The following is a 24,899-nucleotide window of genomic DNA, read 5'->3' as shown; positions in this document are numbered from 1 at the left end:
CAATGTACCCAACGTACTATTAAAAAGTTTATAAAGTCAGTTAGTTGTTAGCATTTTAATAAAAAATATTACAACTTTTATATTGGAACCAAACCACTGTATCAACTGATATATACATATTTGTGACGCATGCGCTAATATTTAGTATTTACGTGGTATTCAGTTCTTGATAGCTCTAAAAGTATTCGTACGGAGATACATACATAAAACTGCACCAATCCACACAATTTTACTTTCATTCGAAATAATTGTTGCAAACTAATAAGAATTGAACGCGTCCCAGTATGATAAAGTAGTGTACACATAATTGGAAAAACATTTTACAAACGACAAAAACAAAAATAATACAAAACGATGTAAGAAAGAAAATCTGTAAATAAACATTTTATTTGAACAAAGTAAATATAAAAAATATGTATATTTTAAAGGAAACTTGAAATTACCACAACCTTGAATGTTTTCACTATTCTTGGGGTTGTGACAACCATAATGGCAAGTGTGACGGCCAAACATATGCCGACACACCATGTGGATGACTTTCCCGATGAGACGCTAACTCTAAATGAAAGGTTCTTTGACGATGTCAGAGCTCTCATAAAACGGCGCTTGACGGAAAATGCTGCTGTAATTTTAATTTAAAGTGCCACTAACAACATAAATATTACATATACATAATTTTGGTATTTCCTACAGATAAAGAAATTGCATTTGGAAAGTGATAAGAATGTGTTAAGCGATAAAGAAATCTCTGCGGCTTCCAACTTTGATGTAATTCCCACTGCACCTTCATATGTCCCAACACCAGTACTAGTTGAGAATTGGCCAGCAAGTAGCCACAGTTTCGGGCAAGTAACAGCTGTCTCAATAGACCCTCAAGGTAATCCTGTTATTTTTCATCGGGCTGACAGATATTGGGATGCTAAGTAGGTTAACATCTGTTACACATTTGGGTGGCCCCTCCTCCCCAAAAAAAAATGTCAATGTTCCCAACTGTAATAAAAGTTACTTCATATATGGTTAAATCCCAAAACATTTTCACGTCAATGAAACTGACTTATACTAGCCAATTATTCAAAAATTAAATTTTATTTACATTATTGCATTAACGATTCTTTGATCACTAAGTTTCGAAAGTCGATGGATTAAAACTAACTGCGTTTATAAGTTAAGAAGTTAGTCAAAGTTGGAATTTTAAAAAAATAGATTGAGACGAACTAAAAACTTTAAATTATTTACAGCGGGCTACGTCAATATTTTGATACAGTGTCTTCTAAAATTTAAGTTAGTTCATCTACGATAAGTTTATGTGCCATCATCACCTAAGAATGCCAAAGTGGTAAAGTCGAGAATACGTTTATTTTTTTTAATTTTAGCAAAGTAATTGAAGTGCCATCGTAAAATTAAAAAATATATCGCACTTGATCAACAAGAGGGTATTAACTCAAAATTTTTAAAATTTCACTTTTTTCAAGGAATCAACTAACAACATCAATATCTATATAATGTAAAAATTTCAACGTATTCCGATTACTATTTCACCCCGAAAACAATATTTGAGACCATTTTCGTGATAATGTAGTGAGTACTTTTATACAACAAAAAGGTATTATTTCAAGTTAATACAAAAGTTGAAATAGAAATACATAGTATATTTTCATAAAAAGGTATTATTTTGAGTTGAGCCTTTATTCAAGTTAAAAATAATCAAATTGTTTTATTTATATTTGGTTGTATTTTGAGTTGATACTGTTTTGTTGATAAAATTGGTTGTACTTTATTTTAATTCGAAATGTGACTCTTTTTATAATAAAATTGTTCACATTTTTTCACAAAAATGGTATTACCTCAAAAAACAGATTTTTTTGTTGCAATAATTGGAAAAATTTTAAATAAAAACAATGTAATTATATTTTTAAATGGAATTTACAAAATAATGATGTATTCAGACTTTCAAATTCTCTTAAAATGTAGCCACGAACAGTTTTTATGGAGGATCAAAAAGTAAAAAATCGTATAGCAGAAACGCAATCTACGGAAAATTCTAAGAAAGTTTCCTCAAGAAACCATATGTCTAAAATCAAATCCTATCTTGCGCATTTCGTATTTTATCCAATAAAAAAAACTATTAAAAAAAAAATTATATTGAAATATCATTGGATAAAAGACGAAATGCGCAAGATAGGATTTGATTTTAGACCTATGGTTTCTTGGGAAAATTTCTTAGAATTTCCCATAGAATGCGTTTCTGCTATACGATTTTTCGTGAAAAAATCGACCCACCCTAATGTACATATATATATATATATATATATATATATACTATATATACACCGTAGTAGAAAAATAGAAGGTAGTTTCATTCTCTCTTTATTTTTTAAAATTCTACGTCTGACATGCTTAAGGATTTTGACGTTTTCGTTAAAATAGTAATACCATATTAATTAAAAATTTTCCCATATATTCTTTGAAGTTTGTGAAAAAATTAATACATAATTTTCATTAATTTGAAAAATATTAAAAAAAATATTTACTATCAAATTGGGATCAAAGGTAAGATTTTCATTTTCAAATATTTCAAAGCTAATTTGTGAACATTATTTTAAGATTTAACAAACATGAGTTGCATTTTCCCCAACTGCGAAAATACCAAATATTTTTGCAAAAATTCAAATGTAAATTTTTTTAAAGTCCCTACATTACATAACAAACGACAACAGTGGCTGGATGTATGTAAAACTTGCGAAGAAGATTTGCCAAAAGATCCAATGGTGTGCTCCGACCATTTCCTTAAAAGCAATATTTCAGTTAATACATTAACTTCCAACGCAACATACTTAATACATTTTTATTTAAATACTAAATTATAAATTACCCTTTTTTTGTAAAAAATTTCTCTGAAATAAAAATAATTTTTAGGAATATGGCAACGCTTTTTATAATGCTCACAAAATAAGGAAACTTCAAAAAACCTTATTTGAAAAAAAAAAATTTTGATTGAAACTACCTTCTATATTTTTATCATGTATATACACTATCAGAACTGAATAAATATTTTTAGTGACTTCTAATATGATTTCCATACAATATTTTGGCCATAGAGAACATAGAGCGGAAACTCGAAAAAAACGCAAACAAAAAAATTACTCAAAAATGTTACACATACGAGTGTTGTTTTTGTTTTCACATATTTTTTTTTTACTAATACATTACTTAGGTTTTTGACAACTGAGTTAGGTCTTTGACAGGAGAGTTTCCGCTCTATGTCTATTCTCTATGATTTTGGCTCTTTAGTTACTTATGTATATGCAAAATTATTTACTCAATCATTAACAAATAAAACCTAAAGAAATGGTATCTTAAAATGAAGTAAACTATAAATTAAATTGGAACATTGACCAGTTTTTTGGCTCCATATAAAGGGCGCCACTCTAATACAAATACGTACTCACACACTTTTAAACCATTAAAACCCCTTAATTATTTATTACTTCTCAATCATTCTTTATTTCCAAAAAAAGCACTTTCAATGATAGCAACATTTATTACATGATTGAATACGGGCCTATCCAGGAAAAGACCATATATGTATTGGATCCAAAAACAGGTTCAATCAAATCTGGTTGGGGTGAGGACTTATTTTATATGCCACACGGTATGACAATCGATGTTCATGGAAATTATTGGATCACTGATGTTGCTATGCATCAAGCATTTAAGGTAATTTACAAGTCCACATAACGTTAATTGTAGCAACCAAATTATTATAGTTTTATTGCTAAATGTTTTTCTTTTTTTTTAAATTGTCAATATATAAGATTTAATCTGCAGAAACTTCCAAACTTGAAAACTTGGATCAATCAAATAGATTTGCTCCAAATTCGGTTGACACAATGAAATCTGAATTTTGATAATGTTTGAGTAGTTTAAATGAAAAACCTATTAACCGTTTTTTATTAGCATATAAAAATATGTATGAACAAACAAACGCTATACCATTTTCAGGTCAGAAAAATGTATCAAAACTATTTACAAATGAAAAAAGTATCTAAATATTCATAATATATTTAGATATTTCAAAACTTTATTTGTGTATTTTCTGTTATAGATTTTTAATACGGATGTATACAAAGTATTGACCATAGAGAAATATACAAATAGCGGAAACTCTCCTGTCAAAGATCTACCTCAGTTGTCAAAAACCTAAGTAGTGAGAATGTATTAGTAAATAAAACAATGTGAATACAAAAACAATACTTGTATGTATGATTACTCTTGTTGTTTCTCTATGGCATTGACTACTAGTATCTTAAGCTAGGTACTCTGTTCAAAATTTCGTGCGAAATGCTGTCAAACTACATATAAAATATTTGGAATGAAATATATGCGAAATAATTTCGCAAAAGCAGTACTCTGTTTTTATTGTGGAAACATGTGAAATAATCCGGCAACCTTATTTTTCCACACGAAATAACATATGCAGCACTTATTTCGCACGAAATTAAAACTAACAGCTAGCTGTCAAACAGCATATAGAATTTTTCGCATGAAAAAACCATAATTTTTCGCAAATAGGAACAGAGTACTAGGCTATAGAGTAAATATACACAGAGTGGAAACTAGAAAAAAACTCAAACAAACAAATTACTCAAAAAAGTTACACATACGAGTGTTGTTTTTGTTTTCACATATTTTTTTTCTTAATACATTCACACCACTTAGATTTTTGACAACTGAGTTAGGTATTTGATAGGAGAGTTTCCGCCATAGAGAACATAGAGCGGAAACTCAAAAAAAAACTCAAACAAAAAAATTACTTCAAAAAGTTACACATACGAGTGTTGTTTGTGTTTTCACATAGTTCTTTTTACTAATACATTCTCACCACTTAGGTTTGACAGGAGAGTTTCCGCTCTATGTGTTTTCTCTATTACTACGTTTATACGCACGGCTTATTCGCAAATAAAAATATTGCAATTAGAAAAAAATGCCGCATAAACAGTGAATTAATTTTTTATTTGCGAATAGCTAACTCACGAAAACAATTCCTGATTAACGACACTATTTGCAAATAAGATATTAAGCATTGCCATATGTTTTAACGCTTTTAGTTTATTAAGACGTTTTTTAAATATTTCATTGCGTTTTTGAATTAATTGGATTGCAAGACGGACAAGAATTTTTGATTCTATAATTTTTACATTTAAAAAAATAAAAAATGTATCATATTTTATTCAATAAAAGAGCTACCAAATAATTACATTTTACCATCCGGCATCTCATAAAAACAAGAATTTTCCGTAACTAATGTGACATATAAACAGAGAGTTTTTATTTGCGAATAGGCTACGTATAAACGTTGTATATGACAAGTATCATAGAGAAACATAGAGCGGAACATAGAGAATAGACATAGTGCGGAAACTCTCCTGTCAAAGACCTAACTCAGTTGTCAAAAACCTAAGTGGTGAGATTGTATTAGTAGAAAAAACTATGTGAAAACAAAAACAACACTCGTATGTGTGATTATTTTGAGTAATTTTTTTGTTTGAGTTTTTTTCTAGTTTCCGCTCTATGTTCTCTATGGAGCGGAAACTAGAAAAAAACTCAAACAAAACATGTCTATTCTCTATGACTAGTATAACCATACAGAAAATATACATAGAGCGGAAACTATAATAAAACTCAAACATAAAATATCTCAAAAATGTTACACATACGGGTGTTGTTTTTGTTTTCACATAGTTTTTTTTACTAATTCATTCTCACCAGTTTCCGCTCTATGTATATTTTCTCTATGGTATATAAGCCATTATATATAATATAATTATACATATGTAGAGACGAGACACTACGATTTGTCAAACAAAAATACAACAAATCAAACAAATGTCTGATACAAATACAAAATACATTGACTGGCATGCATTTTGTTGTTACAAGAGTTAAGTTTTTGACAACAGAGTTTGGTTTTTGTCAATTACGTCTCGTCTCTATAATATAAACCATAGCACTATAGGAAATTTTCCCCATTTTTTGGCCATAATTAATTACAGCCAAACGGCTGGAACGATTTAAATAACCGGTTAGTTAACCGGTTTTTTTAAAAACAAAAACCGAAACCGTTTAACCGGTTTTTTAATACACAATAATCAAAACCGGTTTTATCTAAAACACACTTTTTCGGTTAAACCAGAAACCGGTTTCTTAAATTTGCCGGTTTTTTGGACACTCTAAATTCTATGAAAAGGGAAAAAACTCCGGGGGAATTTTTTTCAATCTGAGAAATAATCAAAAAAAGTACGCGAACAACAATTTGTAAAAATAAGTTGTATTTTATTATAAATCAACTAAAAACGCTTGTTTTGTGTTATTTTACATAATTTCTTTGCAAACTTGTAAATTGTATTAATTTTCAAATTTTTAGTTTTATTTACATTTGCAACCAAATGCTTTAACCTTCGCTTTACCAATACCCACCCGGGTGACCACATCGATTTTATTGGTTTAATATTTTTTTAATTTTGTTTCGATTTAAATGAAATTTGTACTCACTGAACAAATTCTAGAGTTCTATAGAATTTAATAGAACCATTTTAAACTTTTTATAAGGTTTTTTCCATTTTTTAAAATTTCGTTCGTCGCATGTATTTATAGAAGTGTAGTGTCACCCGGGTGGGTATTGGTAAACCATGTACATAAAAAACCTTTGGTAAAGCGAAGGTTAAACATATTTTTATGTTGATATTTTTTACTGGACAAAAAATGTATAGTATGAAATATCATGTTCTCAATCTACGAACTGTCACTTTTAACACTCTCTTGCGCTCTCGTTACAAGTTTTTAAAAGTAAACGAACAGAATCCCGTCAGTGATGGGATTTGTGGCATTGTGCCATTTTTGGCACTATTAACTTTTGAGGGGCACAATGGCACACTCGATACTATTTTGGCACTTTTCAAAATAAATCAAAATAAAAATTGTTTTTTTTAATTAATTACGGAAATTGATATTAAAAATTATCAAGTTTTATTTTAAAAATAACGAAGCTTGACCGATACCAGCACTTTTTGCAATACAAAATAAAATTTCTTCTTCAAATCGAGTCATTAAATTAAACATCTGTACTAAAGTTCAATTATTATTAAATAATTGCCTGAAAAACTAAGATGTATCAGATTAGTTAGATTTTCAATAAAAATTGTCACAAAATATACAAAGAGGTTGTAGGCTCTTTGAATTCATATTTTTGTTAAAGTTTGTTGTTATTTACTAATTAATTTTTGGAATATATTTAAAATGTAAAATTTTTATAAATAAACAAAATAATGTAGAAGTGATTAAGAACATTTCAAATTGTATTTCGTATAGATATTGGCCCATAATCATAGTCAAACACTAAAAAAGGTAAACAATAGAAGTAACCATGGAATCTAAAGAAAAAAAAGCTGTTTGTGGGGGAAAAATGGAAAAAATAAGATTAATATCATACTTAGGATATTTTGGTTCCAATTGTATTGATAACTTTTAAATAATTACAAAATCTTTCCCAATATTCTCTTAAAATATACTTTATGTTTGCCTGTGATTATGGGCTAAAATATATCCATATTTACTTGTATATCTTCATATGATATAGTTCACCTATTCGCAGGTATAACTAAAAAAAATATTTTTTTAACGGCAGTTTCAAAACTCCAATTTCAAATTTTTAAAAATTTTCTTAAACAAATTTCAATATTTCATCACATGGGGATTTATTTACAACATAACAAGGAATAAAAATGTGAAAAAATATGACAATACTGTGTAATTTGCCAAGAGGGCTAACCAATATATTTAAATAAAACACTTGTCACGTTTCTTAAGAATTAGGTTTTATCTTTATTACAACATCACGTGTCGAGATCAAGGTTAAGAAGGAAGTGTAAATGACAATTATTTGTAATTATCTATAATGACTTTCTCTTATTAAATTGCAACTAGATGTCGCGAGTGTGGTTTATTTACAATAGGTGTTTTCGTATATTTTGCATCTATCACTACATCCCCCTTTTTAAGATCAATATTTAAAATTTTAATTAATATTACAATAGTTCAGTAATTCAACTTACATTACATTAATACTATAGTTTTAATATTAATTAAATTTATGTTTTCTGTAATACTGTTATATTTCAAAATTAGTAGAAGATTTTATATCAATTTCTTTTTAATTCATATATTTTTTATATAGCAAATTTAATTTAAATGATATAGTATAATACATATATTTTTATTTACAAACTTCAAATATTTATTATTTGAGTATGCATATTATTCAAGTACATAATCATTCACCCATGCGGGCGTTTTTCGTTGCCTAGCTGGGTTATATAATTCTTCTGAAACATAAAAATTTTTAGTACTTGAGACAGGAATAAGGTGAATTCTGTTTCGTCTATACGATCTTGGTTCATCCAATTTTCGTAAAATTTTTCCGTATTTTCGCAAATCAATTATCCATACTCTATCCCTTGTTTTTAGTTCCGAAAGATCTTTAGTACCGTGTCTTTTATTATAATTCTCAATTTGTTTTTTCTTAACTAGTAGTTCCTTTTCCAATGCCTTGCAACATCGGAGCCAATGATTTAAATTTTCGACCCATCATTAATTTTGCGGGAGAAAATCCGTTTGCTAACGGGGTCGAACGATAATTGAGTAGACCATCGTGTATGTCGTCGCATTTTTTCAACAATTGTTTCGCCACTTTAACTGCCGATTCGGCAGCACCATTTGATTGGCTATAATAAGGGCTACTTGTCACATGTTGGAAGTTATAATCATGTGCAAACTGTTTAAACTTTGATTGGAACTGAAGGCCGTTGTCGCTTCTACATACAGAACAAATTCCAAACCGTGAAAAAAATATTTTCACATTTTCAATTATGTCTTCCTCGGACATAGAGGTTAAAGGAAAAAATTCAAAATAACGAGATTAGTAATCAGCAGAGAAACCGGAAATATGCTCTAAAAAAGCGTTTTAAGCGCTTTAAATATGCAGTAAAACTTAAAAATATGCTCTTAAAATTTAAAAAATATGCTCTTAAAAAAACAAACTTTTACATAATTTTTAACCTAAAAATATACTTTTATTTAAAAAAATCAATACAATTCATTTCTAAATAGGTAAAGTAACATAAAATAAACAAAAAATAACATAAACTAAAACAAGTATAACAAAAAATAAATACAACATTAAAACAATAAGCTATGAAAAGGCCTCGAGAGGTATTTTTGATGATATTTTATATAAATATAAAGTCACTTCTTCAATTAAAGTTATTGTGCAATAAATTACAAAATATTGACTTAAATTTTCAAATAAAAATCGTTGTCTATTGGATCTGAAAACATTTTTATACATAGAAAATGTTCTTTCGACATCAACTGATGTTATAGGAGCAAATTTAAAAGATAATATTTCTTTAACACTTAGAACAGTTAAGTTTGAATTAGAACTAAAATTTGATATTTAGATGGCGCTATTATTAAAAAAGTGCTTATTTTATATTAAAAAAAGCAATCTATTTTTCAATTTTGAATTTTAAACAAAGGAAGTAAAAACCTTTAACGCAACAGCGAAAAATAAGTAAGACAATATTTGTTTTTGAAAAAGTCAAAATATGCTATTAAACAGTAAAATATGCTCTAAAAACGCAAAATATGACATAAATATGCTCTTAAAACAAATACATGCAAAAAAATGCATTTAAGGGTAAAATATGCAAAAATATGCACTAAAAAATCGATGCCAAAATTCTTAAATAGTTCTGAAACGTGTAAATATCTTATCCATGTGCTCATTAGACTCACCAGAAAAAATATGCATTTGCATATTTTATTTTCCATTGGACGAGTTGGTAGGGTCTCAAATTCGAATGTTTCCCTTGTGTTAATTCGTTCATCTATACATTTTGGACAATTCTTTACTAAGTTCTCTAACTGTGTGCTAAGACCTAACCACATAACTGACGTTTGTGCCAATCTACGACATTTCGTAATACCCATGTATATAATTAAGAACTATTGGACAGCGCGATAGAGCATCGGCTATTTTTAGGTCCTTTCCTGGTATATATATTACCGAGTAGTCATATCGCATGAGGCGCATTCTAAATCGGTGAAGTCTAGGGGTCAAAGTGTCTAAATTTTTAGATTGTAAAATCTGAACCAACGGCTTGTGATCCGTTTCAAATATCACATGAATCCCCGTTATATATTCTGCTAGTTTCTCCGCAGCCCACGTTATACCTAGTGCCTCACGCTCAATCTGTCTCTCTGTTTCCGTCATGGTCCTGGATATATACGGTACTACTTGTCTATTTCCCTGATTGTCTACTTGAAACAGACATGCACCAATACCATAGCACGATGCGTCTGAGCTAATGATTATTCTCTTTGAGGTGTCATAGAAGGCTAAAATCGGTGCTTTTGTCAAACTATTCTTAATTTCCGTGAAAGCTTTCTCTTGAAATTCGTCCCATACAAAATCAGTTTTACCCGTTAAAACATTTATAGGTTCCAATATTTCTGAGTAATTAGCAACAAACTTTGCAACAAAATTAACCATACCTAGAAACCTTTGGACTTCCGTCTTATTTTCAGGTCTGGGATAATTAACTATAGCCTGTATACGTTCTGGATCAACCGAAATACCCTCTGCTGAAAGGACGTAACCTAAATAAGTAACACGGTTCACACCAAAACATGACTTTTCTTTATTTATGGTTATTCCTTCCCTACTCAGGCGTTCCAAGACTTTCTCTAGTGCGTTGTCATGTTCGTCGCGATTTCTACCAAAAATCAATATGTACTGCGAAATACAGTTTCCTATTCTATCTAAAACCTTATTAAATTTTGAAACAAAATATTCAGGCGCACACGAAATTCCGAAAGGTAGCCCTTTGAAAATAAAACGTCCAAATGGGCATATAAAACAAGTTAGCAATTGACTTTCAGGTGTTAATTTTATATGATAAAATCCCTTATTAGCATCAATTTTCGAAAATATTTTTGCTTCCCGAATTTCAGCTGAGGAATGTTCAATTCTTGGCATTGGAAAATATGGTCTAATAACTGATTTATTTAACTGAGTGTAATCTACGCACAGTCTAATTTCATTGTTGGGTTTTGGAACAACTACAATGGAACTGACCCATTCAGTTGCGTCATCCATGCGCTCAATTATGTCCAGGTTCAATAATCTATCTATTTCGATTTTCAGTTTAGGAAGTAAAGGGATTGGTACTCTACTTAGTATACTTTGCACAAAGGGAATCGCATTATCCTTTAATCTAATGCTAATCTCTCCCTTAAACTCTCCTATTTCCCGAAGTAGTCCGGGGAATCTGGAAACTATATCAGGGGGGTTACTCTCTATTGCGACGCGAAAGGTAAATGCGTTAAGAATACAATTTTGTACTCTGTATCGTCTACGCAAACGCTTTCGCAAAAAGAAGCAATACTGACACCACAAAATAAACAATAGCGAAGAATGACAAAATTAAATGTCAAAACTTGTAAATAAAAACATTTAAAACTAATTTTTTGTGCGATGCGAAAACGCAATAAAGGGTACCAATTGTACCATTTTTCTCTCGCATCGCAATAGAGAGTAACCCCCAGAAGATTTATCCCTATCCTCTGAAACATAAAAATTATCTAATACAGGCGGCTGAATAATTGACAATTGCCTTTCTCCCCAATATGGGAGTACCTAATCCACTGACTATGTAAATATCATCAAAAAATTTCCTATCTTTGTAAATCAGGGTCATTTTAGAAACACCTACAACCTTTAAAGAGTTGCCCTCGGGTCCTTTTAAACTCGTAGTGGTCTGAAATATATTTAAGTTATGATTTTCCGGAACTAAATTTTCAGGGATGCAAATAGAATCTGCCCTCCGTATCTATAAGAAAATTAAATTTATTTTGCAACTCAAATACGAAACACTGTATGAACCATGATTCTACACGTGATTTTTCAATATTTCCAACGAACAGTTTATTAATTGATCCAATCATGTACTCAGAATGTTCATGATTTCTAGAAGAATTATTTTCTGATTCATTCACTTCAATAATATTTAATTTTCTATTTCCATCGGATTTAAATTTCTCATTTTTCTTTTTGCAAACATTTGCAAAATGCCCACGTAGACCACAATTTTTATTCTTTGCGGGACAATTATTTCTATTATGTGATTTATATCCACAATAACTACACATACTATTATTACGACTTAAATTATAGTTACCACTGATGTTGGATTTTTGATACATTGGAGTTCGCTGTTGACCACCATAATTTCGTTGTTTAGCTTCTTTTTGAACGTTGTAAACTTGTTTATCGTCTGTAACAATTTTAGTTTGTTTTATCTGGATCTCTGCTTGTCGTGCCGTATCCATTGCAATTTTTAGGGATAAGTCAGACTTCATTTGCATTTGTTCACTGACTTTAGTGTTCAGCATGCCGACCACAATTCGATCGCGGATTAAATCATCTTTAAGGTTTCCATAATCGCAGTTCTCCGCCAAAGAATGAAACTGTCAATCGATTCTCCTTGCTTTTGAGTAAGTGAGTTGAACTTGAATCGTTCGAAGATAACATTTTTCTTTGGGTTGAAGTAGTTGTCAAACAGATTTAAGGCAATTTCCAGAGTTGTTGGTGAATTGCCAAATTGTAGCAAAACTTCTACACTTTTGTCACCCATTATGTAGAATAGTAAATCAATTTGTTCCTGTGGATGATTTGTAGATTGTCCGGAAACACTCATGTAACGCTCAAATCTTTTACGCCACTTAGTCCAACTTTCTGGTTGTAAAAAATTTAAAGGCTCAGGAGGAGCGATATTTGCGACAAAAGTCTTTTAATTTTTGTCTTCTGTTAGGGCCATAATCACTTTTTTGCTTTGAGAGAAAAACTTTTTATTTTTTTTTAGCAAGAAAGTCGGTTTTACCGCTGCCACCATGTGTAATTTGCCAAGAGGGCTAACCAATATATTTAAATAAAACACTTGTCACGTTTCTTAAGAATTGGGTTTTATCTTTATTACAAAATCACGTGTCCAGATCAAGGTTAAGAAGGAAGTGTAAAATGACTATTATTTGTAATTATCTATAATGACATTCTCTTATTAAATTGCAACTAGATGTCGCGAGTGTGGTTTATTTACAATAGGTGTTTTCGTATATTTTGCATCTTACACTACAAATACCTCCTATAGTTTTTCCGAACCTGCGATATAAATTTTTTCGGTTAACTGTATCCTATGAAGATAAAAACTCATATACAAGTAAATATGGATATATTTAAAGTAAGAATAAACTTTTTTAATATTTCTCAAAATATGTTAATTTTGTTCCTACATTTCTTGTTCTAGTGGCCTGAGACTAGAGATGCTAATCGGGACTGATTTTTGAAAATCCCGGGGATCGGGATTTGGTAAAGAATCCCGACCCGGATTTTCGGGAAATCTAAAATCCCGAAAATTATAAGAAAGAAACGTACATAATTATGTCTTTACAATTGAAAGTAAATTTTTTATTTAGCAATTAATTTTTATTAGACACTAAAAAGCATACTATTGCATCTATGGTTTCGTCTACCTTTCTGGAACGAATTTTGTTTCAAATCTGCAAGTATTTTCCTCTTGTTCCTTCAGAAATAAAGTGATCTCTTTCTTTTGCAAGTTGAAAATCTACATTATAATTTGGTTTCGTTATTGTTATTTGGGGTTTTTACATTTATTAATAATATCTTTTAGCTTTGACCAATCGAAATATTTTCATTTTGTTCGAGCTCCTCATCTGAGATAAAATCAATTTCGTTTGAAGAGGATTTAAATGTAGGTTTGTTAAAGAACTTACAAAAAAACGTAAAGAATTGATTTTCCAGGGCCCCACTCTAGGAAAACCAAAAATTATTATTAACTATGTTGTAGCAGGAGTTGAGCTTAACAACTTTGCTGAACAATTTTTTGCGATATTCGGGCATGTACAATGTCAAAATGCATAAAAAAGGCACACAAAAATGACAATTTCCCCTATTTATTTATGAAAAACGGGATTTGGAAAATCCCGGGATTTAAAATTAAAAAATCCCGGGCTTCGGGGTTTCAGAAATCCCGAAAACCCCGGGATTTTCGGGATCGGGATTCCCCGTTTGGCATCTCTACCTGAGACACGTTAATGGCCTGGCGATTTTTTAATAACTAACATTTTTGTCATTTATATCTCATTAGAACGACAATTACGTACACATTTCGATTCTTTTAAATTAAATTGCAAAGGTAATTACTTAATAGCTAAATTTTTTAAAAAACTGACAAAAAATGCATTTTTCCCCTTGTAAGAAGGGCACGGGTTGCCCTTCTTAGAACAAGCTAAAAAAATTTTTGGTGGTATTTTAGGTCATTACGAACGTTTTCATTACCGTTTCAACATTTCAAAAAATTTAATTCTAAGGGACACTCTAATGTACATACATTAATTTTTATATATGTATAAAGAAAGAAGATTAAAGAAACATTAGTTAAAAATTTACAATTGTTTTTAATTTATTGCAGTTTAAGCCTCGGGAGACCCAGCCGATATTAACGATCGGAAAACGATTTCGACCTGGATCATCTATTAAACATTTATGTAAGCCAACATCAATTGCCGTATCTACAACTGGAGAAGTAAGTTACATTACAAACTTTTATGAAAATATTTAAACGGTGAAGCTGTTAAAACTGTGACTTCGATTTTAGTTTTTTTTAATCGTCTAATATCCCCATTTATGAAGAAATGATGATGATTCAAACACAGACAATTCAAAAAGTATTTTTGACATATATAAGAGTTTTTAGGTAGCATGGGTTTTGTTATATCAGTCATTTATGGCTCGATTTTACTGATTTTCAATTCTCATGACTATATGTGATATGTAAGTATATTTATACCCCTTGTGGGTGTCACCCACTCACCTAGTGGGTTATTTGAGGGTTTTAAAAAACATATTTCAACGAATACAGGGTCATACATACTTCAAAATATAATTTTGAAATAAGGGAAGTATCCCTCATACTTGCAAAAAAAATATGAAATTATTAATATAATTTTTCAGAGAAAATTACCTAAAAAAACGATTTTCATTATTTGTACAACATTGGCCATCACGTGGTGGTATGCCAAAAATTTCGCCAAAATTAGTTATATACCTAATGTACATATTTATATAACTCAATAATTATAAGAGATAAATAGCACACGCCACCAGGGCTGACAGATGTGGCGATTTCTCGGCAAACGTGGCGATTTTTCATTGCCTTTGGCGACCAAAATTTCCAATTGGATTTTTGGCGATTTACATACTTGTTGGCGATTTTTAACAAATTATTTGTTTTTCTTGAAATAATTTCTTTGATATTTATTAACACAATAATTAATAGTTAAAATTAATCACGTATTATCTGATCATATGGATGCAGGTAGCATACACGATCAAATAGTGTGAACAATATTAATTTTTTCTTCTAAAATATTGTTACGAAATTGTACTTGAATTCAAATATAACGATTTAAGGGCTGATTTAAAAGTAGCATAATGCTTTCAAATAACAGTGCTGTAATAGCAAACTGTAACATATCTGTGGGTATTATTAAATAAAAGCTTTCAGTTGACCATTGATCGTAAGTTGGCAACGCTGTTTGCTGCGACCGTATATTCGAATTCGAATGTTCAGTTAAAGAACATTGTAGAAATAGAGCTTTCTAGATGGTAATGTAAATTCGTGTACATTATAAATTGTGTCTGTATTTCTGCGAATTTACAAACGTGTATAAAAAACATTGAGTGACTATTTAATTCTGTTGTTGTTGTACATTTTTAACAATAAGTAACAATAAGTAAGACGTAATTTTTAAATAATAATGGAAATATTGATAACTTAATATGCTCATTAAATTTTGACCGGAATTACAAAATATAAAAATGGAGGAATATGATGTAGAAATTTTAAAAGAAAATTGTTTTTTGTACTTAAAAAACTTTTAAAAGAAATGCTTAAACAGTTAAGCTGAATTCACGAATTCATGAGTTTCTGAAACATTTTTTGTTCGGGACATTTTTTTGTATATGTAGTTTGACGTTCTATTTTTGAGAGAGACTTCAAACTACATATAAAAATAAAAATTGTTCCGAAGCTTTACCAGAAAATATAACTCTTTTTAAAGTATATAATGAATTTTCAATATTAAAATGTGAAAATTTTCGGTAGTTCAAAATTCATTCATTAACTTTATTTAAATCCAAAAGTATCTGCAGGGTCAAAATTAGCATATATCAATTAAACTTAGATCATTAAAGGTGAAATTTCAAAAAATTTGTTAGATTTTTGGCCACAAGTTTACAATTATTGCGATGCAGCTGGGAATTGTTAAAAGCAAACTGAATTGTTAAAAGCAAACTGAAATCTGGGAGTGAATGAATGTTTTTGTGTAATTATTTCATTTAATACTCAAACTCAGACATTTTGGAAATTTTCGGTAGTTCAAAATTCATTAACTTTATTTAAATCCAAAAGTATCTGCAGGGGAATATGAATTGTAATGTTCAAAATTAGCATATCGAGCCCTAACCGCAAAAATAACGTAAGCGCCATTTTTTCAAAATTGAGTTTTTAATGAAAATCGATAGAAAACTTTCGTGCGCATCAAAACACGAAATAATGAAAATTAAGTCTTTATATATACAGAGATATCGCAAATTCAATTATATCGTAAGTGACACTCACCTTTTTGCTTTACCGCAAAAATAACGTAAGCGACATAAAAGCAAAAAGGGGCGGTAAATGAAAGTAAGAGTAGCCGAAGAACTAGAGAGAAAATCAAAAGAAATTGAAATATAAAAAGATAGATGTACTAAATGTGATCAAGGAAAAAATTTAGACAGCAGTCACATCCAAACAGAAGAATTCAAGTTTAAGAATTTTTTTGAAGGATCAAAAACAAAGGGAAAATGTTTTGTTTTTATGTGCTAGTTTCGACCTTCAAAAAGTTTTGAATATGCCTCATAGTAAAAAAAGTAAGAAAGTATGGTTGGTCAAGCCCGACCATATAATACCCTACACTAAGAAAAAGAGAGTTGAGATTTATGTCTATATTAAAATTAACTATGTTGAATTTTATGTGTATACCAACATTTTTAAGAGATTTATGCACGTTAAAGTGATTTTTGGAAGCGGGTCTTATATGGGAGCTATAACTAATTATGGGCCGATCACAATAACATTTGGTGACATGAATTCCGTATATATAAGACTAATTCGGAGCGAAATTTGTGGATATATCCATATAAATTAAACATTTATGTCCGATGAAGTCCAATTTCGGTAGGACATTTCAGCCAGTTTCAATAGGCTCCGTCCTTGGGCCGAAAAAATTTATTTAATCGACTCAGAAAGTGAATCTGAGTCGATCGGTATACTTTCAGGTGGGTCCTAGACTAATATTTTAGGGTGTTACAAACATCTGCACAAACGCATAATACCCTCCCCACTATGGTGGTGTAGGGTATAAATATTACACTGTTTTATTCAAGAAAATATTAGTATTACAATTTAAGTGTTTATGGATTGTGTTTTTTATGGGGTGAAAAAGACGGCAAACGATGTTGTAATGAAATTTGTACTGCAATGTACAAATATCTCCTTATTTTAGACGAACGGAAAACTGTGAACGATTTAAGTTTGTATTGCGATAACTGTGCCTGGCAAAATCATAATAAAACCATGTTAACCATGATAGCTTATTTCATTATATCATCCAAATTCATTAAATCTATTAAAATTACTTACTTACTACCAGGTCTTACCATGATGCCTGTTGATTCTATTCATAGCACAATAGAATCATTTACTCGAAACTGAACTGTATGGGTTCCTAGTGAGTGGCCTACAGTTATTCGAAGTGCAAGAACAAACCCTTACGGTTATGAGTGTATATCATTAAAGCACTCTGATTTTCTAAACTAGAAAATGTTTTCTGATCTGCTTCTTCCAAAGAAAATAAGATTACAATTAAATACATCTATTTAGACAATAGCGAGGAAAAGACTATTAACATTGATTTAAATACTTCTACGGTCCGTGGATCTCCTCCGCTATACAACACAGAATTAAAAAATTTCGTCACATAAATTCAATGATATAAAAACTCTTTGCAATAAAAATAGTATTCCTCAAATAACGAATATATTGGCCTAAAACATTCCCAAAATATTAAAGACGCCTTAAACGAAACATATGAAGAAGATGTGCCTTAATTTCCTAAGCACCTACTATATTATGTTAAATCTTTACTATGATTTATAACAAATGTTTAATTTAGTGTTTAATTTAGAAAATATTTTTTCTTTGTAAAGCATTTATCGTATGCGCCACAATTTAGTCTCACCTGCCTGTAATAGAGACGGTAAAAATAACGTAAGCTCCAAAACAAATTTGTTGGTCACAAAATTAACTTAAAAATACACTTATCGCATGTATGATACCATTAATAGACTACATTCAAATTTTTAAAGAAATCCTTCGCACAACTTGAAAAAAAAACGAAAAAAACTCTCTCCTATAAAATTTGATTTTTGGCGCTTACGTTATTTTCGCGGTTAGGGCTCGATATATCAATTAAACTTAGATCATTAAAGGTGAAATTTCAACAAATTTGTTAGATTTTTGGCCACAAGTTTACAATTATTGCGATGCAGCTGGAATTTTTAAAGGCTTAGCATTGGCCGTTCTAAACATGTTAATTTTACCAATAAAATTTACGTAATAAAATTCAATACGAACTTTTAGATTCATTGATAAGAATAATAACTTAAGGTAGGATCACACGATTGCCGCAATGAACCAATTTAATACAATTTTTATTGTGCTGAATTGGGGCCCAATAAAGAAATTGTCCCAATCAAATTCTCTGCAGTCACATGATTGCTTCATTTTATATAAATTTGATTGTCGTAAATTGGCGCAAAGCGATTTAGTGGCAATAATTGTCGCATTTCAGTCACACGATTGTTCTAGTTTACGGCAACTCAGAGAAACAGCTGTTGTGCTAGATTTTAAATTTTGTTTTGTTTACATAAATGTAAAAACAATCTATTTTTGAAAAAAATATTTGTTAAATAAAAAAAGAAAATTGCGTCGGCCTTAATTATCATATAAAAAAATTAATAAAGAAATGTTAAAAGATGTATGTGGGTCAGAGAGTGGCTGACAAAAACAATATTTCATTTACAAAAATTAATATTGGCGCTAATTGTCTTCTTTGATTGCCGCACTAGAACACAATAAATATTGGTGTATTTTTAACTTTTTTATTGGTGCATGTTGCCTATCAAGCATTCACATGATTGCCGTACCAGGGTTGCATTTGATTGGGCCAAATAAGCACAATATTGTTGTGGTTTGACATATGAGCCAATAAGTTGTGAAATCACACGATTGACGTATAAAATAGACCAATAATTGGTGCATTGCGGCAATCGTGTGATCCTACCTTTATAGTTATGAACGTTAATAAATTGTGTTGCAATTGATTTCATCCTCCAGATAAAATGCAGTGATAATGAAACTGCAATTAATTTTTGAAAATTAGTTAAACGTTTTTTACATTTGACTACCGACTGCGCAATAAATATGAATCGTTTTCATATTAATGTGCACAAATACTGAAAATATACAAACTATAAACCAATGCCATATATGCACAAGGCAAAAATATTTTGCCTTACAAAATATTTTACGTTGCAGCTAGAAGACAAAATGAAAATTTTTCATTTTTAAAACATTTGCTGCCTAAATATATGTATATTTTTGGTTAGCAAAAACAAATGAAATTGCTTGTGTATAATATACAAAAAATTACTACAAAAACATCATACATGCAAACAAATTGCAGCGTGAAAACCATAAACTGCAAACGATATGCGCAGTGAAAAATTCAAACAATGAAAATATGGAAGATGCTAAAAGTAGACTGCCAAACCATACGAAGTTGAAAAATGTAAAATACGAAATTGTGCAAAGTTAAAAATGTTTAAAGCGAAAATGTTTATTTTTAAAATATTTCCGCCGCATATATGGTTTTGTTTTGCCGCATATAGTCATTGAGTAGAAAAATGTGAAAAAAACTATGAAGTTGATTTGGGTGTACAAAATAAAAAATTGTATTGAAATGTGTGTTAATAAAGAATTTAATGCAATAAAATAGAAGTTTTATTTTTTGAGGTATGTAATTGTATGTATTGTGAAAGATAAATTAAATTAAATAAGATTCTGGACAAAGGATAGCTAGCGGAGGATATTATTATTGAATTTTTTGATTGATTGGCTTTTTTAATACGAATTCAAAAATTCCAAAAAGCACAGGTATAAGTACAACAGGAGCAAAACGAAATTAACTGCAACAACATCAACTTATACACACAAGTAGGTAATTATGATATAAAATTGCTGTTTGTGTGTACATACAACAACAATTTATGCAAAAATCATAAACAAATACATAAATAGGTTCAATCGTGATCGTGAGTGATTTTGTAGCAGGAGAAAAAAGGATAAAGAGGAATGATAGAAAATGTAAGCATCAACAAAAGAAATGAAAAGAGTTAAAAAGGGATAGAAAATGCAACAACCAGATTATGGAAGGACACATGAATGAAAGCAAGAATAATTTATCACTACAAATGAATACAAAGAGGTTATAAATAACAGGAGATAAGAAATTTAAGAAAGTTCCTGAAAATATAATTCTGCAATGAAGAAAATTTTACTGTATACAAATATCAAGTGAGAGCGACTTTGTTTGTGTTTTTAAACCAGCATGAATACATTTGAATTCGTATTAAAAAAGCCAATCAATCAAAAAATTCAATAATAATATCCTCCGCTAGCTATCCTTTGTCCAGAATCTTATTTAATTTAATTTATCTTTCACAATACATACAATTACATACCTCAAAAAATAAAACTTCTATTTTATTGCATTAAATTCTTTATTAACACACATTTCAATACAATTTTTTATTTTGTACACCCAAATCAACTTCATAGTTTTTTTCACATTTTTCTACTCCATGACTATATGCGGCAAAACAAAACCATATATGCGGCGGAAATATTTTAAAAATAAACATTTTTTAACTTTGCACAATTTCGTATTTTACATTTTTCAACTTCGTATGGTTTCGCAGTCTACTTTTAGCATCTTCCATATTTTCATTGTTTGAATTTTTCACTGCGCATATCGTTTGCAGTTTAAGGTTTTCACGCTGCAATTTGTTTGCATGTATGATGTTTTTGTAGTAATTTTTTGTATATTATACACAAGCAATTTCATTTGTTTTTGCTAACCAAAAATATACATATATTTAGGCAGCAAATGTTTTAAAAATGAAAAATTTTCATTTTGTCTTCTAGCTGCAACGTAAAATATTGTGTAAGGCAAAATATTTTTGGAAAAACTGCGACAAATATTTCTACCATGAAGCTTGTGCATATATGGAATTCGTAAATAGTATTTATATTTTTTGTATGTATACAATGAAATATTATCTTGTTAAATATTTGTTGCAGTTTTCATGTAAAATTATGAATTTTTTTGCAATTTTTTGACTAATATAGTAGTAATTTTAAACTCTGTTTATAATTCATAAAATAAGTATGTAGAATTCCAAAAAAAATATTTTGGCGACTTTTTGTTTAGCTTTTGGCGATGGAGCTAAACAAATCTGACAACCCTGCACGCCACTAATCAAGAATTTTATTAACTATCTTTAATTTTAGACAACCCACAAAAAATGTAGGTGTAGTACTTTGAAGTACCACAGCACAGTGGGGCAGAATCGAATTTTTTTGGAAATAAATCTGGCATTTCTAAACGGCTGGTCCGATCGGGATAAAATTTGAATTGGGCGTACCCAAGGAGTATTCGAGTTTAAGTTATTAAAATGGGCCCTACAAATAATCCAGGGGGCTCAAAGTAGGGTACCTTCGACATGTACAATTTTTAAACACGTGCCATTTTTTTGTTGCCTATCCGATTTCAAAGAATTTTATATTTTAGGAAAGCGCTCGGCTAGATCTTGAAAAACATGCTTGCGTGTGCTATTTATCTCTTAAAATTTCCTAGTTATAGGCATTTCAAAATTGAAATTTTAAAATTTTGCCATACCTTGGTCCGTGTTTTTAAAAATATAGGTCGCACTTTTGGACCGAATGGACTCAAATTTTTTTTGTTAGTTAGTTAGACAACTAAATTACCAACAACATACAAAAGATTTCAGAGCAATATCAATTACGAATCCAAAAATAACAGATTTTCAATTTAAAAATTCAAAAAATAGTATATTTTTGCTGTTTTTTGGACAAAAAGGCGACATAACTCTTTTTTTATTAAAAAACAACTTTCTTTATGAACATATAACAATTTTATGTTTTTCTATAAATTTTCTTTACGGAGAACATTTTGGTATAAAAAACATGTCCTATTTTTCGGGCCGACATGTTCGATAAATAGGACATTTTTTTACGCCCTTTGGAAATTGACCTATTTTTTATCAAAATTTCAACTTTGGGCCACATGTTCTAAAATCCCAAAGCTGGGATCAGAAAACGGAAAGCAGTTTTGAATACCCTGATGTGTTCCCTATTTATCCCTAAAGTATTTTCCCAGCCCCGAAGGAAATGTGGACCCTATAGACAAAATTGTAAAAAATACCATTTTTGGGATTTTCGCTCCAATTTTTAGGAATTGCGGGATTCTCTTTGACCTTTTGATTTGATAATAAAGATTTTATTACATATTACATATTCATTGAGTTTCTAAAACTAAAATTTATATCAAAATTTTAATAGGATTACAAATATTAGCAAGCATGTTTTTTCAAGATCTAGCCGAGCGCTTTCCAAAAATATAAAATTCTTTGAAATCGGATGGGAAACAAAAAAATGGCAAGTGTTTAAAAATTTTACATGTCGAAGGTACCCTACTTTATTTTTAATAACTTAAACTCGAATTCTCCTTGGCTACACCCAACTCAAATTTTATCCCGATCGGACCAGCCGTTTAGAAATGCCAGATTTATTTCCAAAAAATTTCGATTCTGCCCCACTGTGCACAGCTCCGATCCTGAGTGGACTTTGTGGTCCGTTGTTCGAATTTCTAAAATTTCATGTCGAATGCAGAAAATTAACAAGTTGCACATATTTATTTCACTTAACTTTTAGGCCTAGTGTCACAATATTTCATTATAATAATTTTACTTTCAGTTTTTTATTGCTGATGGATACTGTAATCAGAGAATTTTGAAATTTAATGCTGCCGGTCGGCTTTTGCGTGTTATTCCTCAACCTCCCGGTAAGGTTATTTCAAATTACTGTTACTAATTTTCAATTACAATTTTAATAATTTCTTTGTAAGAGTTTCTTTCGTTACAAGTGCCACATGCCATCACATTACTGGAACACTTAGATCTGCTATGTATCGCCGATCGGGAAAATATGCGAGTTGTCTGTCCCAAGTATGAACTGTTGTTGAGAAAAGACCCAACTTTATTATAACCATTTACTTAAATACTTATACATATTTATTTTTCAGAGCTGGTCTTAAATCATCCCAAGGCGAAGGACAACCAGCTGCAACAATACAAGAACCAGATTTAGGCAGGGTGTTTGGTGTTGCAGCTTATGGGGACATTGTATATGCTGTTAATGGCCCAACATCTATGTTACCTGTGCGCGGTTTCACCATAGATCCTCGATCCGAAACAATTATTGGTCATTGGGGAGAATTTAAAAATCCCCATTCCATTGCTGTTTGCGTGAATGGTTCAGCGTTATATGTCAGTGAAATTGGCACAAACCATCAAACAAATCGTATTTGGAAATATGTTTTAGTTTAGATCCAATAAGTTTGATTAAAAATGGGTAAATGCTTACAATATCTACAGTACCTAACAACAGTATACATACAGTATATTAACAGAGATACTTTTTAAAGTCGATCTCTAGGATTATTTTTAAAATAAAAGCACAATTAAATACGAGATAAATATAACTAGTTTTGTGCAATTACGGATATACATACATACATACATACATACATAGCTACATTTATATAAACATATTTATTAAGTACAGGTATATACATACGTACATATATACTTACACACAGTACATTCATACACATTATACATACATACTACACATTTATGTATATTACTTACCTAATTTAAACATTAAACATAAGAATGTCATTTAAGTTTTATCTTAATTCCTTTGTTGTTTTAAAATAATATGTAAACATAAAATAAATAGAATCACTTTAATGTTGTCAAAAATTAACATGTATTACGTACTTGAATACAGACGCAGAAGGGGCAGGGGGAAATAAATTAAAATTTATTTTACATTTTTATTTTTTTTTCCTTTTTATATCATTCACCTTCGTGAGAAGGGTATATGTATATAAGTTTGTCATTCCTTTTATAATTTCTACATTTTTCATTTCCGACCCTTTAAAGGGATCCAAATCTTCAATAATTCTGTCAGACATGTTTTAAAAATTTTTAAAAAAAAATTTCAAAAAAAATCTAAAAAATTTTTTTCCAAAAAATTAAAAAACTGCAAAAAAAAATAAATTTTGTTTACCTAAAAATTTTTTAAATTTTTATTTTGAATTACATATGTATAATTTGGTGAAGGGCATATAAGAGTCGGTACAGCCGAATATAGTTCTCTTACTTGTATATATTAAAACTTTTTGGTTTCATGAAAGTGTATTAATCGAATAATTTCTTACGAAGTATTTATTGT

At 29.9% G+C, this 24,899-nt stretch overlaps 1 protein-coding gene across 1 annotated transcript; it reads left to right on the top strand.

Annotated features, from left to right (window-relative positions):
• Positions 1 to 233: 233 nt before the first annotated feature.
• Positions 234 to 24,424, top strand: Pal2 (Peptidyl-alpha-hydroxyglycine-alpha-amidating lyase 2). Its single transcript, XM_065511616.1, has 8 exons — positions 234 to 356; positions 429 to 624; positions 694 to 923; positions 3,519 to 3,717; positions 14,607 to 14,720; positions 23,355 to 23,442; positions 23,506 to 23,605; positions 23,683 to 24,424. Coding segments are annotated over exons 1-8 (1,233 nt in total). The 5' UTR covers positions 234 to 354; the 3' UTR covers positions 23,987 to 24,424.
• Positions 24,425 to 24,899: the final 475 nt, after the last annotated feature.

Source organism: Calliphora vicina, chromosome 5 (genome assembly GCF_958450345.1).
Source record: "Calliphora vicina chromosome 5, idCalVici1.1, whole genome shotgun sequence".
NCBI lineage: Eukaryota > Metazoa > Arthropoda > Insecta > Diptera > Calliphoridae > Calliphora > Calliphora vicina.
This window is presented reverse-complemented; position numbering and strand designations above follow the sequence as displayed.

Coding starts and splice junctions, on each gene's coding strand:
- Pal2 (XM_065511616.1), top strand. Junction 625..693: donor GCTTGACGGAAAATGCTGCT/GTAATTTTAATT, acceptor TATTTCCTACAG/ATAAAGAAATTGCATTTGGA. Junction 23,606..23,682: donor ATGCGAGTTGTCTGTCCCAA/GTATGAACTGTT, acceptor TTTATTTTTCAG/AGCTGGTCTTAAATCATCCC.